This window comes from Lates calcarifer, linkage group LG20, assembly GCF_001640805.2.
Source record: "Lates calcarifer isolate ASB-BC8 linkage group LG20, TLL_Latcal_v3, whole genome shotgun sequence".
Taxonomy (NCBI): Eukaryota; Metazoa; Chordata; class Actinopteri; family Centropomidae; genus Lates; species Lates calcarifer.
The window spans coordinates 11,970,036-11,990,311 of record NC_066852.1 but is presented as its reverse complement, the minus strand read 5'-3'; the positions used below and the strand labels follow the sequence as shown (position 1 = coordinate 11,990,311).

The 20,276-nt window shown below is 39.6% G+C and overlaps 3 protein-coding genes across 3 annotated transcripts; 2 read left to right on the top strand and 1 right to left on the bottom strand.

The window, feature by feature from the left end:
- Window positions 1–739: 739 nt before the first annotated feature.
- rb1 (retinoblastoma 1) lies at window positions 740–20,039 on the bottom strand. Its single transcript, XM_018692318.2, has 27 exons — window positions 19,542–20,039; window positions 19,003–19,123; window positions 18,347–18,450; window positions 18,124–18,258; window positions 17,988–18,026; window positions 17,800–17,849; window positions 17,445–17,555; window positions 16,924–17,069; window positions 16,741–16,818; window positions 15,390–15,499; window positions 15,213–15,290; window positions 14,615–14,702; window positions 14,396–14,512; window positions 14,248–14,304; window positions 13,897–13,928; window positions 13,663–13,739; window positions 13,267–13,493; window positions 5,342–5,457; window positions 4,868–5,022; window positions 4,361–4,506; window positions 4,159–4,263; window positions 3,893–4,006; window positions 3,625–3,773; window positions 3,470–3,500; window positions 3,239–3,375; window positions 2,905–2,951; window positions 740–2,779 (listed from the first exon to the last, which is right to left on the bottom strand). Exons 1-27 carry the CDS (start codon window positions 19,649–19,651, stop codon window positions 2,718–2,720), a joined length of 2,742 nt encoding a protein of 913 aa, XP_018547834.1. The 5' UTR covers window positions 19,652–20,039; the 3' UTR covers window positions 740–2,717.
- On the top strand, window positions 5,820–9,717 carry LOC108893880 (lysophosphatidic acid receptor 6-like). Its single transcript, XM_018692319.2, has one exon. The coding sequence runs from the start codon at window positions 6,798–6,800 to the stop codon at window positions 7,875–7,877; it is 1,080 nt and encodes a 359-aa protein (XP_018547835.1). The 5' UTR covers window positions 5,820–6,797; the 3' UTR covers window positions 7,878–9,717.
- On the top strand, window positions 10,527–13,198 carry LOC108893881 (lysophosphatidic acid receptor 6-like). Its single transcript, XM_018692320.2, has one exon. It carries the CDS (start codon window positions 11,875–11,877, stop codon window positions 12,865–12,867), a length of 993 nt encoding a protein of 330 aa, XP_018547836.1. The 5' UTR covers window positions 10,527–11,874; the 3' UTR covers window positions 12,868–13,198.
- Window positions 20,040–20,276: the final 237 nt, after the last annotated feature.

Here is a 20,276-nt window from a genome sequence, read left to right as displayed (position 1 = left end):
ACACAATTCTGAGCAGTAATCCTAAGATGAAAACACAATCACATTCTCTGGAGACATGAAATATATATTTTTCTGCCAGCTATTTTGAGCTTCAGAGATGAAGGTGCGAGATATCAGTAATTTCACAAGCAGCTCCAATCAGAGGAAGACTGAGCACTTTGGTGTTCTGCGATCATGTGCTACCAGCTGACTGCATGGAACCAGCACCCACAAACTCAATAACACACTTCAGTTCCCCCCATGGGGCAAGGCCAATTAAAATGTAACCGGTTCAAAGTGTTTCATGCTTGGCTGGGCCCTTACCAAACTGTTTCTGCATTCAAACAGGAATTAACTCTGGTCTCCCCATTGGAAACAGTGCCACGATACAATTAAGTTAGCTGTTACTGAACAGGCAGCAGCTGTCATCACTTTCCCCCAGAGGAGCTGGAGGGAGTTCACTGCAAAGGGAAAAACAAGGCGCTGCAAGTAAAAGATTTACTGATTATTTTTCACTAGTCTCTTTTCAGCAAGTGGAAGTCCATTTTCTGTCTCGTTACTAAAATTACACATTTGTGTTTTTGTCTCTTTCATCTTGCCTTGAACATCTCTTAATATAGCCCTAAGCTTGGATTGCCTTTATTGCTATGGTTTTGAGAAACTTGGCTGATATTATTATTGGCTCTTCATCAGAGCAGAATCACACAACCACACAATTTAAATTCACCATTACCATAAGTGTCATCAACAGGTTCCGGGCTCTTGTAAAGTACAAATGTGTATTTCTTTTAGTGTTAAATGTGTGACAACATGACGGTTAATGACGCAGGACTCACCAAAGACCTAATACATTTTACATTTAACAAATGTCAGTTATTTCAGTCAACCACAGTGAAGGGGATCATAATAATTGATGATATTGATAATTGAATTTATGAATTAATTGATTTGTCAGTTATCTTATTGAACATTAATCTTGTTCAGAAATGAACCCCGACAGGCTGCAGCTGTAAACACATTTTTTCCACAGCAGAGGGAGGGAAAGGACCATGTTGGACCTTAAGATGAGGTCTCTGACATGACTGCAATTCTTTTGATGGCGCAGGAGGTAATAAAATACAATTCCAAAATCTATTTTCTGTCTAAGAAGAATGTGATGGAAAATCAGAACTGTGAGATGAGATAAACTGTCATTCATATGGGTTCAGTTTCCTGATAATGGATGATTGAAAGGTTGAAAGTGTTGGTGTGTTAAGTTGGGGTTCCTAAAATGGATGTTACAATCATCTTAGCTTTGACATTGTTTTGTGAAACAGTGTTCTGGACAATACAGCTTGATAAAGAGAGTGTGGCATCTTTTTCCATAACAAATACTCAAATCATATTTCTCCAAAGTTTAGCCAACACAACAGGAAATTTTTAAAAATCTATTTTGTGAGAAGCTGGAAAGAAATTAAAAATACTTTCTGACAGATAACAATCAGAGAAATCTAACAACACTGTCGGTGTATCAAGAAAAAACACAAACCAAAATAAGACCAGAAAACAGTTAAACGTTCTTCAGGCCATTAGATGGTCACTTACTCCAAACGGGCTTTGGCTACTGCTGGCTGCAGAAAATCAACATTACATTCATAGCAACCTATTAGCAAAAAAGAGAAAAACATATAATGACCTCCATGCAAAAAAGAACAAAAACAAAATTATATTTTCAAAAGAAATATTTACTATGTAAACGAGCTACTTCAATAAAGTACAATATAAACACATTTTAATTTAAAAACTCTGGTAGTTGACATTTTAGCAATATTTCACCAAATCCTCCAACACCCATTTTCAAAACCTAAAATTTACTAACTTATCTGTAGAAAATTGTGACTGCAAACATAAAAAAAATCCTTCAGTTGAAACACATTAGGAGTTTGCAATTGATGTATGAAGTATTTTTACCACCCAAAAATAAAGCAGAAGTTACTACAAAATTATACACTACACCAGAGAGAAACATCATCTGTAACAAAACTACTACATAATAATGAATTTTGGTTGAGTGCAAATTATGTCTGATTTTCCTTTAGATGATATTTGATTGTTTCATAGTTCTCATTTTATGGCACAAATGAAACTTTCTTAAGATGTTAAACAAGTTCAAGTATGATATCCAAAAGGAATTTCCTTCTGAGGCTGACTTTTACTCTTTTTTGAGGAGGGTAATCATGATTTAACACTAAAAATGTTGCATCATGATTGAAAAATAAAAATCTGAAATGACTCTGTCAAAAAGAAAAAGGTCAGCATGTGAAGGTCCCGACGATGGTTACGACTCAACCAACTGGTGACAACAAGAAAACCAGCAGTGTCCTTACAAAGCTTTTGACAAATGAGAACAGTCTTGAGAGTGAAAACATTGATTTCTTACAACATCCACAAATTAATACCTTTTTTTAAAAAAAACAAACATACTTAATCTCCAATAAGTCAAATTCAAATCAAATTCAATGAAGTCAATCATTATTCAGTTAAAACACTCAGTTAAAGCATCAACAAAAAAGGAAAAGAGAGGAGAAAGTCCTCCATATTCACATATTACTCCTCAAACACAAAGTTAAATACTAAAACTAAAATCCAATGCTAAATGTACAGAGAAACTGAGAAACTTATGTTTCATTTTCTGTGTGAACAAAAGCTAGTGTTCACGTTGTGACAAACAGTGCAGGTCAGTTCAGTAGGGTTTAGAGTTACTCTTTTTTTGCTTCCTCTTCCTTCATCTTCTGCTCCTGCATACGACTGCGAGTGGAACCTAAATGAAACAAATCATCAACAGAGGAACATACATACACAATATATACAAGTGACAGTACAAATACATCGAGAGGAAGAGAGAGGCAAATATGGAACTGAACATGTAAAGCAGTGTTTACTTACTCATCTCTGCAAGCTTCTGTATCAGTGTGGAATCTCCACCAGATTTGCTGTGAATTAAAATATATAAAGTGAGCTCCATCCATCTATCATGAAAACAATTTAGACTGTTATAGCAACTATTTAACTGTGCACAGGCTGGTACAATACATTTTTGTTACCACACCCATTCAGATGACCTGTAATATTAATTTAATTTCTACTGTGTGCTCTACAGTTGGAAAAAAGCTCCTTACTCCTGATATCTTTCTTCACTTGTGTTGTGTTACTTTGATATAAAGTTAGTTAATCAGGGGGCTAGTATTCCATGGCTAGTACAACACCATTTGTGACCGACCTGCCATCAGCTTCATCCTGTCCATCACCATCGAATCGCAATCTCTTCAGAGGCTTTGGAGAGGGGCCAAGATCCAGAGCCCTCTTACATGAGCTGCTGTTGACCATCTGGTTGATCTTCTGGAACCGACCGGACAGCTGCAGATGAAAACAAAACAGAAACATCAGAGTCGGTGAGGAAACGATCACTGCCATTGTGGCTCTTCAATTGAGATTTTCCTTTAATACTTACCCCAAACGATTCACCGATCGATACCAGCATTCTGTAAAGGCAAAAAAATGAAAATGAGAAAAAAGCATGTGCAAAGAGACTTTTGTCAAAATCAATTTACAGTGTCATGCTATTTCACAAATGTGGCTGAACTGCAGGGAATGTAAAGAACTGACCTGGTGCGAGGAGTCATGATACCCGGGGACATGCGTGGGCTTTTGAGGGGGGAGATGTACACGTTGTTGCTGCCAGGCACGCGCAGAGGTGAGTTAGGGAACTTGTAGGGGCTGCGTGGTATTTGTGGGATTGGAGAGAGGGTAGGCGGCTAAAGAAAAAAAAAAAAAAGCAGCCACAATGAGAGGATATAGGAGGTATATATACATTTATCTGATTGTAAATGTATTAAAAATGAAACTGTAGCTCCTGACAGGGAAGGTGACTCACCCTGGTAGATGCATACTGCAGGATGTTGGTTTTCAGCCTCTGCATGAACACTTGGTTGTAGAAGACAATGATGGAGTCATAGTGGCCCTCAGTGATCAACACATGCTTAAAGGTCTGCAACACATGCAGTGACACAAAGAGACGTGACGTTAAAAACTGTTTTATATCATAATTCAACATACGGCACGGCAGCAAAAAAAAAAAAAAAAAAAAGCAGCCTAAAGGATGACAAAGTTATTAATGACATTTTTAAAAGGTTGCATCACCTCCTGGTTAGTGTTGGGCATGTTCTTGTATGCTGTGACAATGGTCTTGAAGCGCAGGTCAACACTCTTCACTTTACATATGGCATACATGGCTGACATCATCAACTGCAAGAACAATGAGAAGCAGTTTGAGAAAAAAAGAACACATGAGGAGAGAAATGGTGAGAGAACAAGAGAAGAGAGCAGCATCTTGTCGGGTTACCTGGTCGAGATGGCGGTCTCTCATCAGCTCATACTCGTGCTGCAAAGTGTGCTGGAAGAGTGTCCATATGATGGGCTCCAGTTCAGGGTGGGAGGACAGCAGGTAGGAGCAGAGCATCTTCAGCCTTGTATAGGCCAGGCGGTACACTACAGAGAGAAAACCATAGAGACAGTTGGGCACAGAGAGAAACAGCAGTAAACTGTGATTTAACTGGAGAAAAAACCTGAAGGATTACTATAGTAATCTCTAATACTTTCTTCAATCTTATTAAAATGTATTGACTCAAGTTAATATTTTAGTAATTTCCATTTCATTATAAAGAAAATCTATCACTGACAAAAATCACTGAATTTTTGTTTGCAACATTAAATTTTGTTTATCACAGAGAATTTACAGAATTCATCCAAAGTGCCAGAGACACTTAATGTTTAGCAGGAAATATAACTTAACTAACAGGAATCTGTACTAATCAGAAATAAGTGAGTGAGAGCTTAAACGACATCTTACACTTTTTATAGAAGAGACTGAGAGAGTTGGACTTTCGGTGTCGTGGAGTCTGACTAGCAGGCTGGGCCGGAGCCTGAGAGGAAGCTTGAGAAGAGGCTGTGGCTGTGGACTCATGGGGCAAGACACGAAGACCAGGGCGCATGGGGGACAGATACCTGTAAGGACAACGGAGAAACGAGTGGGCCCTGTCAGTTACACCGTCAACTTAAAAAAAATTCCATTAAACGTAAACCACATGCTATAGATAATTAAAGGGTTCAGACTAGGTTTAAAGTTACACAAGGGGGAAAATTCATGGTGAATAAGTCATGGAATTTAACAGATATCTTTTTTTTAATCTATGACTTAATCAAAGTGACGAGCTCTTGTAATTGTGACTCACAGTGTTTCACAACAGGTATAAGGGTTTTGGGGTCTCTTAACTGCCGCATACCAGCAGCTGAAAAACAGACAGATTGCTGATTACAGACTCACAGATCAGCTGCAGTGTGGTTGTGCTGCAGTGGTTGGCTGAAACTGGCCGGGGTCTCCACCTGTTCAGCCGCTCCACCCTCATGCTCCTGTTTCAGCAGTTCAAACAGCGGGGAGCCCTGTGGAGACACAAGCATGATGATGATTTTTTACCTTTAATCACATGTGCACCTAAATCACATTAAGGATTACTATTAATCGATTAATTCACTAATTGTTTCAGCTGTAACAGTCTCAGTGATGTGAGGAAACCATGGGAGGAAAGAGAGAAAGCTTTTCTAATCTTAAAAATCAAAATCAAGACTAATACAATATCTTACACTGAGATAAAAATCAGAGATGAGATCATACAGTGGAAGTAGGTGTGGTTACTACTTGGCAGTTTACACAGTGGCTGCAGGTACAGACATGTTGTTAGTACATTCTTCATGTCATACGTGCCACGCCCGGCTGACGCCACTGGCACATTTCAAAAGTACACTTTGAAAGAGATTACTTAAACAGCATTCAGTCATGTATAATACGTGACTGGTAACAACACTGCAACAGTAAGTCAGGTTATGTAAAATCATTGCACTGATAAGAGTCCTGTGTTCATTGTCTACTATAGATTCTTGTTTAATTTCAGATCTCTAAATTTACCTGGCTATTTGTTTGAAAATTCAAAGTGAAACAAGCCAAACAGTCACAGTCATAAAAAGAAAACATGATAAAGCTATGTCATATACTGTGCAAGCAGGCAGACAACAAGTCTCTTGCTGAACAAAATACTGTGATATTTGGTAGGCTAATCTAAACACACTTGTAGCAGTCAAGAACCAAGAAACCCCTCATTTAAGTTTGTAGATAAACAGAAATTGTGAATATCATGGACCACACCAAATTCTGCTAGAATCTCATTATTCAAATTTCAGGTAAATGCAAAAGCAAAGCAGCGATGGGAGGACTTTGTCCCCTGTGGAGGCTCCTCCCTCAGTGTTTCATCAGACCAGTGAGTTCTTTGTGTTGGAGCCTGCTATGAGCTTTCTGATTTATGATCAGGCAGAAGCAGAGTAACAGGCACCATGCCTATCCTGAGGGCTGCTGCAGGAACAGACAGGAGAACAAGAGAAGTGAAGACCCACTCAACTGTTAACAGACTTGAAACGAGACACATGATTCTTCTTTAAAAGGGAATAAATATTTCAACCGTGGAAGACAATTGAAAAGACTGGTAACTGGACTTAAATGACCAATACTGAACCTGAAGGAGAGCTTTTACATAAGGAAAACTGATGTAAAGAACTGTGGATACCAATACTGGCAATTTGTGGATCTGCTGTATACTTTTTTTCGCAGTATTTTATAAGTGAAACAGAAGTTTTTCCAGCCTGTTGCACATGGTTGTATTGACAAGCTGGACTTGGACTAAGGAGGTCGTTTTCACTCTGTAAATATTCTTTACCACCCTGGTTTAAAGATGTATAATAGCAACCTACAAGCGTATAACTTCAGTGCACTGGGTGTCACTCCAGATAACAGTAAATGTGTTAAGAATGATGACTTTAAGTACCCTCTGTACAGCTCGGTTTTCAGCCTGGTGTTTGTGGTTGGACTTTTCTTCAACATGGTGGCTGTGTATATTTTTTGGTGTACACTGAAACTGCGAAATGAGACCACAACATACATGATCAACCTTGTTGTTTCAGACTCTCTCTTTGTTCTCAGCTTGCCTTTTCGGATTGTTTACTTCATTAAACGTGATTGGATGTTTGGAAGTGTGCTCTGCAAGATCTCTGTGGCCCTTTTCTACACCAACATGTATGGCAGCATCCTCTTCCTCACGTGCATCAGTGTTGACCGTTTCCTGGCCATTGTGCACCCGTTCCGGTCCCAGACTATTCGAACTAAGAGGAATGCCAAATTGGCCTGTTGTACAGTGTGGATAATGGTTCTCTCTGGAAGTATACCCACAGGGTTTCTTTTGGACACCACTTCACCTAAAAATGTAAACCACTCCTCAAACTTCTGCTTTGAAAACTACTCCAAAGGCCAGTGGAAGACTGAGCTGTCCAAGGTGGTGGTGTTTATTGAGACCGTGGGCTTCATCATCCCGTTGATGGTCAATGTGTTTTGCTCGGTCATGGTGCTTCGGACACTGAGGAAACCGCAAACCATCAGCCGTGGAGGGAGCCTTAACAAGGCCAAAATTTTGAGGATGATCCTCGTGCATCTGTTCATCTTCTGCTTCTGTTTCATTCCCTACAATGTCAACCTCATGTTCTACTCCATGGTCCGCTCTAACGTCCTGAAGGGATGTTATGCAGAACATGTGGTCAGAACCATCTACCCCATCTCTTTGTGCATAGCAGTGACCAATTGCTGCTTTGATCCAGTTATTTACTACTTTACGTCGGATACCATTCAGAGCTCCATCAGACACAAATCCACAGTGTGGCAAAATGGTGCCAAGCTGTTCGACAGACTACAGATGGACAGCACACAAAGTAGTCCAAGGAGTCTGAGAACAAACATGTTTAACAATGAGTCGACAGTCTAATGTCAACTCTATTATGTGACATGACTGATAATTCAGTGAGCATAACAACACATAAACACAGTAGTTACTAAGGAGTCACTCAGTGTCTACTGGACACCACAGAGACTTTAGACTGAGACTTATGACACAGATTTCTATTCAGTCAATAAAAGAGTAAAGCCAGTCAAACATCTGAAAACTGTAAAAGTGTGTGTCGCAGCATAAATACCTTTATCAGGGTGACAATTCACAACGCAGTTAGAAAACTCTTTAATCTATTAGCGAATAAATTATGAGATTATAATGTTCATTAGTGGAAATGACAGGAGTGTAAGCCACAGTCAGGTCCATGGTGCTGAAAATAACTTCAGCTTTTATACATAAGACATTGTAATTGTAGTGTTATTCATCAGTGTAAATTCTTTGGAAAAATTAGTCTTTGGCTATGCTGAACCAGTATTACAGCTTTTTATGTATTGTGCTGTATAGTTTCTATATATTTGTGGCCTCACTAAGGCTTTTAAGCACTTTCTAGAGCAACATGTTCTATAACAACATTTACTCCTTACACTGAAAGCAAATAAAAGAGTGTTTAACTTTTTGGAGTTTTAAATTCACTACTTGTTTAATAGAGTAGGGTGTTGTGAAATGTTTGACAATATCAGGGTATCAGGTACCCATGTGTCTCTTAGGGTGCTACCAAATGATTTGTCTAGACTCATTACTCATTAGACAAGTACTAACATCACAGCTACAGGTATTGTTGTTGGCCAATGCCATGAATGCACAATGACTCAATAAATTCAAATACAGATTACAGGTGTGGTCAATAATTGACAGTTGTATTTAACCAGGCAACACTGCATTACCTTTGCCAATGGCCTTATCTAGATACCTGGCCATTTCTATAGAAAATCTGGGGAGAGTAAAAATATAAATACATATCTAACATGTATTTCTGCATATACAACAAAAATAAGTGGAAACAAATTTCAAGGTGAGTTGCAACACAAGGAATTTTCCATCAACTCTCAACTCACAGATTAGATTTAATTAATTAAGTTTAAGAAGAATTTGATAGGAATCAAGAAAAAATGAGGCATTTAAGCTAGACTAACTAAATGTGAAAACACAGCTCACAGTGCAAATGGAATATTATGAAGCTTGAATGTATGTGAAATATTTGTTCCTTCTTGTAAAAGCTGTGTGCTGCAAGACCGAGCACTACTGCATTCCCGCTGAGAGGCTTAGCCTGAGGATCTGCACTGACAAGGGTAGCCTCATCATCACTATGCACTGATGAGAAAGATTGTGAAACCAAAGCAGGCGAGCAGCAACGTGCCTTGTGAGGGAGAAGAACATTTGAAAATTAGAGCACAGAGGTGGTTGCTACAATTCTAACCCAGACCCAGTGAATAGTACAGAGCATTAATTTAAAATTGCCATACTCAGGATAAATAAAACATTTAGCAATTTCTAAACTCTTATTTTGCCATGTTTGGACTCCTTACACCACTACATGTAATACAAACAGGCTTATCAGGATGAAAATTTACTTTGTCCACTGAGCACAAACAAAATATTTGATTAATGGTTTTGTGCAAAAAAGTCACTCTGACTCAAGATGACATGATAATCACACGGTCTTACAATATTTAAGAATGTCACTTCAATAATATGTTAAATAACAATAATTATAGTGATGACTGGTCCATTTATTTTTTTACTGTTTTAAGCAGGTTTATTGAATAGTAAAAACACCACTTAATTTTCATCTGTAATGGTATTGTGTAACATGAAGGCAGGATTTATTTTTTATGCACGCAGGAGAATAAATCATAACTAGTCATTTTGCAGTCAAGCCTTGTGTCTTTCATTTATGTTGTAATTCTGTCCATCTAATTCAGATTTATGTATCAAGGGCAAAAAGGTGTCTAGCTATGTCATATGTGCCATTGCAGTCTAATTTTCTCCAAATTAAGATTATTAAAATGGGAACTAACGGGAAATTAGTTCAACTCTGTTTTAATTATATCAATTTAATTGGCAACATTTAGCTGTCTGACTATGGTGTGTACATAAAAATCTGATCTAGATAATTGATGAAGATAAAGGCTTTAACTTTCTGGCTAATTAAGACATATATGGCATCAAAAATGTTTTTCTCTGGTTTTCTCTTTGACTCTACTACCCACAAACATGCACTACTATGTAGTTACAGCACCTTCTCCAAGTGAATTATTGCTGCTGCTCTATTAGCTGTCTGACAAACGCAGTTAATGATTAACTCCAGTCACTCCTGTAGGTTTTTAACACTAAGCCATCAACATAACTCCCACCGTGGTGGTAATGAAACTACCTCTGCTTAATTGTAAGACTGATGACTAAATTCTGAACTGTTGGCTAACATCTGTCAATCGTCAGTACAAACTAGTGATCAGGACTTTTAAAGCTCTCTAAACTATTTGACTTAATGAGCTAAAAATTAGGCAAAAAGAATAAACCACGTGTGTGTAGGAAAGGAGAGAGTGGGGAGATAGAATAAGTAAAAGGAAGAGAGAGGGGTGGGCGAGTCTAGGTGTGAACTGCTCCAATCAGCAGCATATGCCCTGCTATAGCATCCTAACAAGATATCCTGCTGCTCAACGCCAACTGACTGGAAAAATAACTTGATCACACTGTCACTGCACTGATGAGATCCTGATACTGGTGAGTGATGAAGTTTATCTGTTTTTTATAATTCTCCTCTGTGACTTTTATATGTACAGTATATCATGGACTAACATATGTTATTTTTATAAAATGAAGACAGAAATGAACTGTATCAGCTTATCAGAGTTTGGCAGAAACAAAACTTAATACTACATATATAATATGTGATATTCTATCATTTATTTGTCTTTCACAGGGAAAGAACCAAAGAAAAAATACAATAGGATAACATTAAGAGCCACAAAACTGCTGCATGCTTTGCAATTCTTGATCACATCAACTTCAGTTTAACAACTGCAGCAGGTCAAAATTATGTCAAGAGGTTTTTCATAATTAGGTGTTAAATGTGAATGTGAGACAAAATTAAGGGGCCAGGAGAGGAAAAGTTTGCTTTAAATGCCTGAACATTACATTAAACAAAAAAATAAATAAAATAAAACACCTCATGAAATAATGTTATGGAGAATGGAATTTTTTTACTTGAGACTCTACTTGAAAGCTGATATAATCAATGGGTGTGTATCAAAAAAAAATTTCACCACTGTATTTTTGAAATTGAAAAGCTCCTCAGTCAGTGGTATTGATTAAACTCAACGGTCATTTTATGACTAGAGTGTGTTGTGAGTTGTTCCAAGAGCCTGATCACAAAAAAGCTAAATTATATAAAATGACAGTGGAAAAGTACCCATGATGAAAAATGCATTAGTAAAGGTTGCTTTCAATCAGACCCTCCCTGATATTGACTGTGAGATGCCTAACTGGATATTTACTCACGCGCTACAAACTACAGCCTAAAAAAAATAATTTAAAAAAATAAATAAATAAATAAATCACTCTCAAGTTAAATGAACACCTCTGACAATCTTGACAAAAGATAAACTTTTAACTTCACTAAATGTGTATTTACTACCAGGTAGTAGTATTACATTGTGAGGTGTTGCGTTTTTTCCCCACTCTGCGTGTAATGAAACCAAATGTTTGCTTGTTTTATGGGAGCAGGGGTTAGCAGTTAAAACTTTATTGACAGGGTTCGTTCAACTGTCGTCCTGCATATCAAACATTAATTCAGCTCTGTTAGTCGTTGTAGCATATTCACCTCAGCAAATTTACATTCCATAAAACAGGAAAAACAGGAGACATTCTGAGTTTATTACGTTTTTACTTGCTACAGGTTTAACTGCTCCAGCAGAGGCTACTGAACATGTTTCTTCCACCATTTTATCTTAACCTCAACCAACCTAATGTCCTTCAGATATGAGAGCGACACAGTGATTTAAAGTGTTGGAGCAGCAAATCATTTTGAGACATGGAGCTGTGGAATATGACTGACGTACCAGTCAAGCCGTTCTCACCTTTGTCTAACTGCACAGTGGACACCAGCTACCGATTTACTTTCTATCAAGTGTCCTACAGTGTCATCTTCCTGGTAGGGTTGGCCACCAACAGCCTGGCTCTGCGCAAACTGTGTATATCTCCCTGCACCATCAACAGCACAGCCATCTACATGGTCAGCCTGTCAGCTGCCGACTTATTTTTTGTGATCTCTCTACCTCTGAGAATCTACTACTACAACCAAAAGGCTCGAGCCTTGTCCTCCAACACAGGAGACCTGTCCAGCTGGACTCCTGGAGTGGCATACTGCCACCTCACTTTCACCCTCAAATACATCAGCCTGTACGGGGGCATCTTCTTCCTGGTGTGTATTGCTGTGGACCGTTACTTTGCTGTAGTGCACCCACTGGCTTCAACGCTCCGCAGGCTCCGTGTTGCACAGCTGCTAAGTGGGGGGATCTGGTGCCTGGTGCTGGGGCTGAGTGTGAGTCTGCCTCTGCTGCGCTCTGCAGCAGCTCGCCAACACCAGCCCTGTCTGTTGGACCCATCGTTGCAACGCCACCGAACCATTATACTGGCAGCCCTGGGCTTAGTGATGGGGTCATTTCTGCTGCCTGCTATACTACTTCTCTACAGTTACAGCAGAGTGCTGAATGTGCTTCGCCAGCCGAGACACCGCTCTCGCAGCCAGCACCGTAGCCGCCAGCATACTCTCACAGTCATTTACTGGGTACTGGCTGTTTTCCTGCTGTGCTTCCTCCCCTATCACATCAACCTGCTGGGATACACCCTCACACATGTGGGGCTGCTGCCCCACTGTGGCCTGGCCAAGGTGACAAAAGCTGTTCACCCAGTGATGCTGTCCCTCGCCAGCTCCAACTGCTGCCTCAATCCACTCATCTACTATTTCTCCAGCAGCCTGGTGCACAGAGAAGCACCTGGTGGTGGAGGCAGTGGCAGCCAGTGACACAGTTCATTTCATACAACTACTAAAAAAAGAAAACCGTTCTCAAGAGCATTAAGCAGGACTATGTCAATTCATGTACAGTATTCTGTTACCCATACTGTGTTCACTTCTTTGAACATGATACTGCAGATAACTCTGTACGTGTTCAATATGTAATTTGTGTTTGTGAGATAGCAATATAGAGTGAATGTTGAATTCATATTGAATGATTTTAAGAAAGCAGTTTATATGTTAATCTTATTCTTGAACTGAAGTAATAATCAATACTTTTTGCAGATGTTTTAGTAGAGTTTTCTTTTAATAGGCCAATAAACAATATATAAGGATGATATATTTATAGTATCTATGTCTTATTGCTGTGTTATGTATACTGTAGCAGTAATGTGTGATAAAACTGACCGTCCTCCATGCAATCCTCTCCATGATGAGGTTCTCACACGTCTCCAGATGTTTGACGATATCTTTGCTCAGAGTGGGGTCAGCCTTGATGAAGCTCTCGATGACTTTGTAAAAATCGAAGGCGGCGAGGCTGAACACATCCAGTATCCAGGGGAAGCACACATCAGTCTCAGCTGTGTCACCACCACCACCTCCATGGCTGTATCCTCCAGCCTTAAAACTGCTCTCTATGGATCAGGAGCAAATGACATTATTACAACTTGTCACACATCTACAAGAGGTTTAAACATTTATCTGTATTATTGATTATTGAACTGTAAGATACACCACCGCTTTCTAAGAGGTGATATGCAACAGCGTATGTTATTAATTATTTACTAATTATTAACAACACACCTCCATATGTTGCCATGACCACCTCCAAAGCGCAGGCCAACAGTGATGTGTGGAATGTGGAGTCATTGAGGAGTTTACTGGAATACAAATCATGTGACTTAACTCAAAGCGAATAATGCTTCACTACACATCAAAACAAGAAAAATAACAAGTAAATGATCATACACAGACATTGACTGGCTTCATAATTTTCTGGTGATTTGACTTAAAAAAAAAAAACACACACACACATACCTGAAATTTTGCACAGACAGTCGCTTCTCTTCCTACAGAGTTAAAAATAAAAGTATTATCACTGAGAGGCAAAAACATGAATCCAAGTTATTTTAGGCACAGCAAAGTATGCTGAGTGAAAAAGTATGAGAACCTCTGCTGCACAGTACAGTAGCATAGACAGTGAAAAAACTTACTGGAAAATGTCACTTATTTGATAATATCCAGAAGATTTATCAATTGTGGTTTTTTAAGATACATTACTGTGGGCAAACCTGGGAAGTGCTAACTTTGGATTCACTTAAGCCTCCAAATATTAGCTAAACAATAGGAAAAGGGGTTACTGACATAGAATAAAAAAAATTACTGTACCGATTCCAACATTGCTTCCATGACTTTGTAATATAGTCTGACACCGAGGGTAAATCTCTGAAAGACAAAAAAGTCAGGCATTTCAATCATTTCAGCGTAGCATGTGTTATCGTTGTTGCTCATTTTCTTCTTGAGTGTGAGTTCATACCTGTTTGCCAAGTATTACACAGCGTGGGCCAACTGCCTGACCAAATCTTTGGCTGAACGTCTGTCCGAGAGTCTCCAACCGTTTGACCACATCCTGCGTTGGGTCCACAGTGCAATTCTGACAACAGGAAAGGAGAAAGGGGGCAATATGTCAAATAAAGGTGGCAGGATGCAGTTTCATGGGACATATTATTCAGTGGCAACATCTCTAGAGACCCACTTTGAAATATGTGGCCAGATTAGTGGATGGCTGGTCCCCAGTCGAGATGAGATCGCCCCTCAACTGCTGAATGGAGGTCATGGCAGCTCTGAGGAGACAAAATGAAAATGAGACTGCTGAAGTGTGAGTGCTGAAAAAGACCCATTCTCTGTGCCAAAGGACAAAACAATTTATACAAATAAATATGCCCAATAAAAGATATAGAGTAAAACTTTTATAATTACTTTCTCACACCAGCTGTGAAAATTATGAAACACACAACAAAAAAAGCTTAGAAAAATGCCATTATCTTCATGCAATATATTATATTATAAATAATTTGGAGAGATTTGAAAACTTTCTTTTTAACCAAGTTGTTTGTAATTTAGTACGTCAGTGGTGGATTAACGGTGTGTTGACATATCTCCCGCTTTTGAGATATTATTGATGTTAGCATTTTCCAATATCCCTTGGAATTACAAGTCAGAAGTTGACATACATGTTTTGTCCTACTCAAAACGATATATTTAAACGATATGACGTGAAGGCAGCATCAGTCGTTCTCCCCTGAGTAAAGAGTAATGAACACACAGTGAAGAACAGGTGATTGACTGCTGACCTGATTGGAGTCTGTGGAGGGATGAGTGCAGTGTCTTCATCTGGCAGGTTCTTCTTTGGCGTTCTCTCCACCTGTGATCTGAATGTTGGAGGAGATTACTGAACACTTCTCTCTAAATTTTATCATCTGATGGACAAGATCAACATGAAAACACTGAATAGTGAAAAAAGAAATTACATTTCGACTTTAGGCACAAGAACAGTCTCATCTCCATCAAAAAACAGCCGTCCATCAATGTCTCTGCTCTTGAGGTAGTGTTCTTCATATTGTTGGTCAAAGTCATTCACCTAGGGTGAAAATTAAAGGTTGAGGTTACTTGCAGTTAAGTGGTTCCCCACAAACAAAAACAATCACTGTATTCCACTTGTGCCCAACAGTTTGAATTTTCACAATCAAGTTCTCTATATCAGACTCACTTACATTAAAAAGTGCTAAATGCTAAAATGTACTTAAGTATGAAAAACAGCACTGTATGCTTCCAATCACAGTGTTGAATAATTGTTGCATTGTACACACATCTTTTACATTAACAGACAAAATCATAGGATTACAGCCATAGCTTACTGTAAAAGATCTATTTCACTGTTGTACATAGGCTACTGCTCCTCCTACTGAGCCCAAACAAACCATCAGATTTCATTAGTTAAAAGCATGTTTTAGGTGTAAAATTCTATTCTGTGAATTACCTCTGTAATCACAGACATCATACAGGGATAAGGAATCAAACACTGAAGAACTAACATCTGCAGGGATTTCATATATAAAATCATCTGAGTGAGTAAAAGTAGAAACAACAACTTGGCTTTAATCGCAGTCAGACACACAGACATCTTTTCATTGTACATTCAGCCAACTCACAGTACAAGAGTAGTCTGCAGTCCTTGTATTTGTACAAGACTGTCAAGAGAGTGTGTGATTACAACTATGACAGAATCTGTCTGTACCTGACCAGATCTCAATAAAAGCATAAACATCTATGGAAACAAAGCAAGGATCCAACTTGTATGCAAAAGAGATCAGGAAAACAGAGTCAGACACGTCTGTGCAATAAAATAATCTGCCCAAAATCTTTTTAACTTTTTCCAACTAACCCAGGTCCCTCATGAGTAAGATCAATAAGGTGATACTTGCTCATTATTTATATAAGACACTGTAAATAATGTGCACCACCTGTCGGTTACTGGGATAATGTAACAGTAAAATAAATATGCCCCCTATCCTTCTTCAGAGGAGTGTGTTGCTGTCAGCAAACAGAAGCATCCTGTCTCCGTTGTCGTCATACTTGCCCTGCAATATACCACCCTGACACACTACAAAGGATACCCTGCTTGAGTACACATTTTCCTGACACCATGTATGTGAAAACAAACATATAAGAGCAGCACAGAGAACAACCAGCAGCTGTCAGACACTCATTTAACAACGGTGACAGCAAGCAGGAGGAGATAACTAATGGAAACTGTAAGTGCAGAGCTGACAGAGAGAAACCAAACAGAAGAGCAGATGCTGTGACAATCGCATCCCTTACCTGAGGAAAATCTTGGGATCTAGAGAGATCCAGTGAGTCCAGGAAAGCAGAGAAGCTGGTCTGGTACACATTCTTCACCTGCAAATACAGTTGGTATAAAGGACCAATTAGGCAAAAAACATGCAACGGGCAGAGAAATGTGTTGTATGACTGTGAGAACTATAAAAAGAGGAGGGTTCGGACCTCTTCTGCATTGCATTCATTCTCTTTGCACAAGGTTTCCAGAAGCTGCACATCCACTTCTGGCTCAGGAGGTCGGGATTTGGCTTTGCTCTGGTTACGACGAGACGCTCGTGTTGGGGGGCTCTGGACTTTACTGATGGCTGATTCTGAGAGAAAAACAATAAATCAAACAATAAATCTTTTCATGACACAGAATATCTGAATCTGCAGTTCAATTTTCCATGGCTGGCAAATACAACTGACAGAACCACTACTATACTACGTATGCACAGCATTATACCATACTTACTATACTATGCATATGCCTATTAAGCAAATGATATCTTGAAAACACATCAGGGCTACAGCAACATAAATGTGCAGTCATGTCTACATCATGACTCGAAAACATTTTTCCAGTTATTTGTTGAGAATTTCTTCCACTTCCACTTTTCACACTTTCAAACATGGTTGTTCAGTAAGAAGTCATGGATGTTTATTAAATAAAGACAGATGGCTGAGTAAATGAGCCAGAGGCTTACTGTAAAGAGGCTGCAGAAGGTCTGGAGGGCAGCGCTTGATGAATAACTCCAGCGTACAAAGCAGCAGCTGGAATGATATGACCAGGTCATCCTCCATCTGCAAAACCCTTCCTGCAGACACCAGAGATGAAGCACATGAGAAGAACCATCACAACACTACTGCTGCAGACCAGAGACAACAGAACTGTGACAACGAGGAGGGAAACTTTCCAATTCATTTGAGCTCTACAGCTGAATACTGAGGAGGAAGGAAGGATGGAAAGATGGAGCAACATGAAAACTATTCCATCAAGTGTGATGACAGCTTGATCTAACTTGTTTTTGTTGTTGGTGATGTGTTAAAGGCTTAACCTACCTTTGGCCAAAAGAAACATTGTCCAGCAGCTCCGCATGATCTCCCTCTCCCTTGAATATGAGACATTGAACCATTAACCTCACACTAACATCACAAGCACCCAATTATAAAACACAAGACTATAAGATACTAAAATAGGAGTGTGGCAAATGCATTTCACTCATGTGGAAATGAAGTCTCAAACTTACTTCCCATCGGAAACCAAAGCAAAGATTTTCTTGCAAGTCCTGAAACAAAACAAATATTATATAGTGTTACAATTTTGCCACAAACAGTTCTACATGAATCATGAATCACCTGTGCTGTATGGATGTGTTCACTCACTTCTCAAACCTCTGGTAGAGAGCCAGTGTCACATCATACTTCTTCTCCAGTCGCGTCAGTGCTGAATTTACCTTGGTGCTGATTGTATCCATGTTCACATCCAACTTCCTCACCAGTGCCATAAACTGCTTAACACTACAAAAGTAAGGATGAATTTAGGTGAGAGGTCACTTCAGGGATATGGCAATACAAGTTGAAGTACAGTTGCATGGTGAGTACTTACTTCAGACTGACTGCTTTCAGAACCTGAGTTAAGGTGAAACAGGCGACATCCATGTCTGTCTCAATCACAAACAGGCAAGCACCCCAAAGCCTTTTCTGACTGTCCTGAAATAAAATGTATAAAGAAAAATGTTAAGCCAATACAGTAATTTTTTTTGGGGGGGATATGCTGCGTACAACTAGGGTATGACTAATTAATCTCAAATTTTACATCTGATCTCACATATATACATACTCACATACAACCTGTGACAGTGTAAGAGACATCTGTCTGCTTAATATATGTGCAGTGCATCCTATTTCTCCACCAACAAATTTTTTCATCTACTTGCACTTTTTGAATGCTGTGAGACAATTTATGATATTGTACTCTGCTACTGATTGAAAGACAAACACTGTACAGTTGTGCCATGTTACAGTTTTCTGAAAAGCATCACCGACATGAGAGGGTTTGGTTGTCAGGCCATGGTGGTTAGGGTCTCTGTACAAACACAGGGAGAGAGCTGAATCCAAAAGGGACTCCTTTGTTCTATTATAGGGGTAGGGCAGGCTTTCAAACAGACCGATACAGTTGCCACTAATGCCTTTTCAATAGGAGAGCCAACAGGATCACAACATTACAAATATACCGCTATATTACTATGCATCAATACATACAGTGACTTCATCCATGGACTCTTGAACATTTTTCCACAGGGTCCAGGCACGGTCACACACCAAGTCTGTGACGTGAAGGCTCTTGCACAGGGTCACAAACTCAGCATCCTTGTCTCTGTGTCTAGGGGGTGGAGACCATAGATCAACATTATGAAGAACGAAAACACAGTTTCAGGACATCAAAACACGTCTCCCGGTGCAGGACTTCCCTGGCTGCTCGCCAAAGTCCGTGTCAGATGATGAGTTGAATGTGAGCGTTACATATCATGCTAAATATGATAGTGAATGGTCATACTCTGTGGGCAGTTGTGTGGCGTTGAGGGGCGTTAAAACTAAGTGGTATTAGCCTTGAATACAGGCCTGGCTTCGTTTGAAGCAGCTAGCTTAGTCAGCCTCACGGTTACTCACTGCTAACAAGGACGAAATACCAGCACAAACCAACGTTAGGTAAACATGAAGGCTACAGTGTAAATACATTTTACAGAGCAGCTAACTTGTTAGCTACTGAGATCTTAATAAGGTACAAAAACGTCTCTTACTTTTTAAGAGATAACTCTGGACTCTCCTTCTTGTCTGGAGGGGCACTTTCAGTACTGGGCTTCAGACCTTTGCTCTGTGTCGTCCCAGAGTTGCGCTTTTTAGGTGGCATCGTGGTATACGGACAGCTAACTGACCAATATAAAAATTAAAAATAAAACTATGTTTTACAGGCGGCAAATACTGTTTACTAAGTTTAAAGCCCACTCCACGAGTTCCGTAGCAACAATACAACAAAACCCCACTGACTTCCTGAAAGGCGTGGATGTTCGATTTACGACTCGGCGTTGCCCGGCGGGCTGCCGGTGCCGGCTGTTCGAAGCCCTCCACGGTCAGCGCTCACAATCCCGTGAATATGAACGTCTTCATTAGTTTTTTGTGACCGTTTATCTCTGTTTAAGCCGAGTGCGGTCAACTGTATCGGTGAATAACCCGCTTATATCTTTATATGCATCTTAAGCTCCCGGCGACGATAGGCTGGGCGCAGTGTGCCTTGCCGGGGTCACGTGACAAAACGAAAACGAACTAACCCAAACTCACGAGATGAAAACGCGGGAAAATATTACGCCACATCCGCTCATTTGCATACTGATTTTGCCACCCAGCCCTGTTACAAAGGGGCACTCTTCCGTCCCGTACAGGGTGGAGAAGCTGGCGGCCCATCATTTCAACTAATGTAATTAAATAGTTATTACGGTGATGTAGATTGTGCATACGTTCACTTTGTTTAACTTCTT